General features: G+C 37.7%; 1 protein-coding gene across 1 annotated transcript; it reads left to right on the top strand.

The window, feature by feature from the left end:
- Nucleotides 1–1,485: 1,485 nt before the first annotated feature.
- LOC114280222 (transcription factor bHLH143) lies at nt 1,486–4,960 on the top strand. Its single transcript, XM_082921706.1, is given in 5 exon segments — nt 1,486–1,744; nt 2,238–2,770; nt 2,888–2,995; nt 2,998–3,097; nt 3,187–4,960. Coding segments are annotated over 4 exon segments (1,443 nt in total). The 5' UTR covers nt 1,486–1,744; nt 2,238–2,647; the 3' UTR covers nt 4,299–4,960.

The following is a 4,960-nucleotide window of genomic DNA, read 5'->3' as shown; positions in this document are numbered from 1 at the left end:
AATGTCACCAGTTAATTATCAATTGAAATTAGTTAGGAATCCATAGGAATCATTCTGATAAATAAAAAAAAAAAACAAAAAAAAACTTTCTACTCTCTTTTATTTTGATGCCAATTCCAGAGAGGATGGGGGACAAAATGGACATCTTACAACTCAATCTCTCCACCGCATTTATGATTTTGGGTTCATTATCAATTAAAATTATTAGTTAGGAATTCATATCATTCTGATTAAAAAAAAAAACCCCTTCCACTCGCTTTTCTTTTGATGCCAAATACGATTGTTAGGCCTCTCTAACTGTTCATCAAATCCAACATCAAATTTAAATTTGATGAAAAAAATTACTTTTTGTGCTCCAACAGTTGCACCAAAACAGTATCAAATTGAGAAAACATCAAACGTTTCACCAAACTGAGGACGACTTGCTCCTTTCACCAATTCACTGTGCATAGCCGTTGAGTTAGAAAATTTTACATTATGGGGTCAACCACCCGGTTGACCACCTGGTCGACCCTTTGGTTGACCACCTTAGCAAGGCAAAATTTGGAAATTTTCTCTTATCGGTCGACTACCTGGTTGACCACCTGGTCGACCCACTGTTTGATGCACACTACAGTAACGGTTAGAGCTGTTGGTATCAGAATGAGAAAATTGACTCTTTTTTTTTATTCAAATTTGATGAAAAATTTGTTCAACCGTTGGAGATGCTCTTAGAGTATTGCCAACGCTTCATCAAATTTTTTATTAAATTTAATAAAATTTTGATTTCATATGATATATGTCGATGGTAAATTTAAAATTTTCATCAAACTTTATTATAAGTCCGATTGTACAGAAGGATGTCTGGTCGGACGTCCGTTCATGAGTGAAAATTGATGTTCAAGTAAAGAAAGTTTGATTGTCTCAAAGGATATTTAGGAAGACGTCTAGCCCAACGGTCACCTATAAAATTTTATGAAATGATAAAGCTCTTTTAATTTAATGAAAAATTTAACTCTCCCTTCATTTGATATCGATTTGATGAAATAGTTAAAATTGGATTTTATTACGTTTTTCATTAAATTTAAATTTAATAAAATATTTAATGAATAATTAGAGATGACCTTGCATAAAAAATAAAATGATATAGCAGTGTCCAGAGTAAATATTACAATTTTTATTTGTGTCATATTAAAGATCCACTTGCATATGAAGAGTAATATTATAAGAATTAATAAATTTTATAAATTTATTTTTAAGTATAAAAATTTTATTAATAAATAAAATTTATTGAAAATTTTATCAATTTATTTAACCCGATTGATTGGACTTCGGACCCAGCAAGACGGGTCAAGTGAAAACCCACAGGACACGGGCTGGTGGAATCATGATAGAACCACCAGCAGGGCCATCCACGCTCCCTCGTACCTTTATACACACACAAAAACACATGATTGTATACTAATTCCAAGCGTACGTGTGTAGCGCACGTATGAAAAAGAAAATAAACGAAAAATAAAAAAGCCCACAACCACACGGACTTAAAGGACATTCATGTCAATTCGTCTCTCTATATAGTCTCACCCTCCGTGCAATTCCTCATCCTTTGACTGTGTCTCTACTCTCTCTCTCTCTCTCTCTCTCTCTCTCTCTCTATCTTCATATCTGCAATCGCCTTTTGGGTATTGTTGTGAATTCGATCTGAAGTTTTTGAGGATAAGCTATTTGGAATTTGGGTTTTCTTCCTCACGAATCGGCTCTCACTGTAATTTCTTTAACTTTTTCTTGGTTTTTTTTGTCTTGATTGTTCGGTTAATTTCTTTATTTTCGGCCCATCTGCTTTGATTTTGTGTGGATCTTTTTACTTCATTGCTTTGTTTTTGCTGTTTGTTTTTTTCTCTGTTTTTTCCTGGAAAATGTTCTTGTAAAGCGTTGTTTAGCTGCAAATGGCCCATTTACTTGTATTCTCGCGTTTGGTTCCTGAGAAAAGGTAGGAGAAAGAAAAGAACCTCTTTTTTTTTTTTTTTTTTCTTCCCCCACTATCTGGTTCCAAAATAACAGGAACCCTGATTTTACCTAAGCAAAAACACAACTCCTGTGAAAATAACAGAAACCATAAGATTCGAAACCAGTGCATCTCTGTTCCTCCATTTTCTCAGCAACCAAACACGGGGTTACTATTTATGCTCAGATTTCTTTCTTTTTTTCTTGTCCATTCTTCGATATATATGTATCTTATGCCTCTATAACTCCTTCAGGAACTTTGAATCGGTTGTGGAAAAGGTTAACAGTCGTGGCGATCAGATTACTGAAAGAACAGCATGCGGTGGTATTGTCTCTCTGTTGATGTTTGCCGGAAAGTTATCTCCTTGAACTTGTACTGTCGTGTGATCCTGTAATCCCTTCAAACAAACCCACAAAACCCTTTAATATCCTCTCTTTCGATCCATATCCATAACCTTCCATGGGATCCAATTTGTTTGTTGTCATTCCCTGCTACATCCGCTGGATTAGCTGAACTTTCTTTATAATTTTCTTCTCATTTCTGACCCACCATCGATCTTTGTTTGTTATCGGGATTGAATTTTTGTTGGGTTTTGTTTGAATTCTTGTTTGCCGAAGATTGTGGTGTTGTTTTTATTATAAAAAGGGTTGGGAAGTTGTAGTTATGGTGTGCCAAGCAGCGAGCCAAACAAGATTTCGGGCATTGAAACACGAGAGTGGGATTGCTGGGAGTGCCACCATTATAGTTAGAGTCATTGCTTGTTTTCAACCTCTACAGGATTGCCAGGTCAGTCTATAATATTTGAACATTTAGTGTTTTTGTTATCTGCATAATCAAATGTTTTATTATTCAATTTATTGGGTGTAGAAATCTTATACGATTCTGGTTTTTGGGTATTTTCAGGCTGAATATTTTCGTCACTTGCTTAAACCCGTTACGTAGATTGATTTATTTTCCACGCCATTAATTTGATTGTGTTCAAGTAAAGCTGGAGTATTTAGTTTTCTGTTTTTTTCACTTTGTTCCTGAAAGAAAAAGCAGCAAGTAATCAGTGATCTGTTGTAATACTACCGACATTGTTATACTGGTATGTTTCAATCTGTTTATTATGTTGTTTTACTCAAATTATTATTACCTTGTTTTGCATCTGATTATTCTGATTGATCGTGTATTGTTTTCGGATCTTTGTGTGTTGATATTAGGTAATTGTTGTTCTGTTTGGATGGAAAAGGACTTTGGATCCTGGTTTCATAGCCAGCTTTCGGATCGGCAATCACCCAATTTGAATACCTTGATTGCTCCATTCAACCCGGGTCAGCAGAATGCTATCCCTGCTTGTATGAGCCCTTGTGCTAATTTGGTTTCTTCAAATGGGACTTTGCCCGGGCCCGACTTTTCTGGGGTTCCTCATTCTAAGGTGAACCCACCAAATGAACCTCACGGTTGGTTCTATTGTTTACCTCGATATCGTCAGGCTTTCACTCCTGTGTCGAATTCCATTTTGAAACAGAAAATCCATGCTGGTGCCCATGAGAATTGCAAGGAGGTGGTCACACCCGATCCAACATCTGTTTGTGCTCAGAAGAGATTCCTTGTGTTTGATCAATCCGGTGATCAAACAACCTTGATTTTTGGCTCCGGGATGGGGACCCCAGTCCCATGCATGACTTCTTGGGTTCCTAAACTCAATAGTGTGTATGATTTGAATAAGACACAGCTAGGAGCTGAAAGAGTTAACATTCAGCGTCCAGAGCCCATTTTGACTGATGAGTACAATGAAAATCACCAAGATGATGTGCGAAGTGAGATGCATGAAGATACTGAAGAAATCAATGCACTGCTCTACTCTGATAATGATGATTATTCTGAGGATGATGAAGAAGCAAGCACGGGCCATTCGCCCAGTACAATGACAGCTTACAATAAACAAGAATTGCTCGAGGAAGGTGAAGAAGTTGATAGTTCTGCCGGGCCTGCCAAAAGGATGAAGTTGTTTGATGGAGGTTATGATGTGCCATCACTCAAGGACACTGCAACAAGCTCTGTTAAATCCAAAAGATGCGTCCGTTATGAAGATGACGCAGAATCTAGTTGTGCTGATGGCATAAAACATTGTTCACGAGAATTTGGATCCTTGGTAGGGAACAAGAGGTTGAGAAAGGAGAAAATCCGAGAGACAGTGAGCATTATTCAGAGCATAATTCCTGGGGGGAATGTGAAGGGCAAGAATGCAATTGTGATTCTGGACGAAGCTATTAGTTACTTGAAATCCTTGAAGCATAAAGCCGAGGCTTTAGGCATTGATTCGCTCTGAAACGCTATGTCTTACTTGTATTAGTAGTAGCAGTGTTTATGGTAAATCTTAGTAGTGGTTACTATGGTTCAACGATGTAAATGGGCTCTGCGAATAAGTTGGATAAACTACTGTTGGGAGTGATTGAGCGGGGTGGGGTTTGTTATCGAGCGAGCTTGAGCCCCACACGAAGTCTTTCTTCAACTATTTCAGTTGGAACCAGTAGCTCTGGTTTGTGAAATTTCTTGAATATTAGTACGTTAATGCCCCCATAAAGCGAAGTGAATTGTTGGAAGCCTTGGGGTTGAGAGAAGACAGAAAAAACCGCCTCAACCAGTGAGGATGGCTCTGTGGATCCAAAGACTTCTTCATAGACTAAGGATAGTGCATGCCAAACGAATGGTTGTCTTCATCGGGACCCAAGTCTCTTCATTGGGACCCAAGTCTCACTTCCTCACCCTTTTGTGTTCTTTTGTTACGCTATCTATCCTTCGTGGGATTTTCTTTTCTGTTTGCAGGATATTGAACAAGCGAAGTCACTTCTCTATTTCATAGCAATTCATGATCATGTTGTTGCAGTGAACCACACTCTCTCTCGTTGGCTATGTGGTGGTGGTGCTCTCTGCTGTTTCATATCCTTATGTGGTTGTTATCAGTTTATCTATGTGTGATTTGGATGACAA

The sequence above is a fragment of the Camellia sinensis genome, chromosome 3 (assembly GCF_055761805.1).
Source record: "Camellia sinensis isolate YWXY chromosome 3, ASM5576180v1, whole genome shotgun sequence".
NCBI classification, from domain to species: domain Eukaryota; kingdom Viridiplantae; phylum Streptophyta; class Magnoliopsida; order Ericales; family Theaceae; genus Camellia; species Camellia sinensis.
This window is presented reverse-complemented; position numbering and strand designations above follow the sequence as displayed.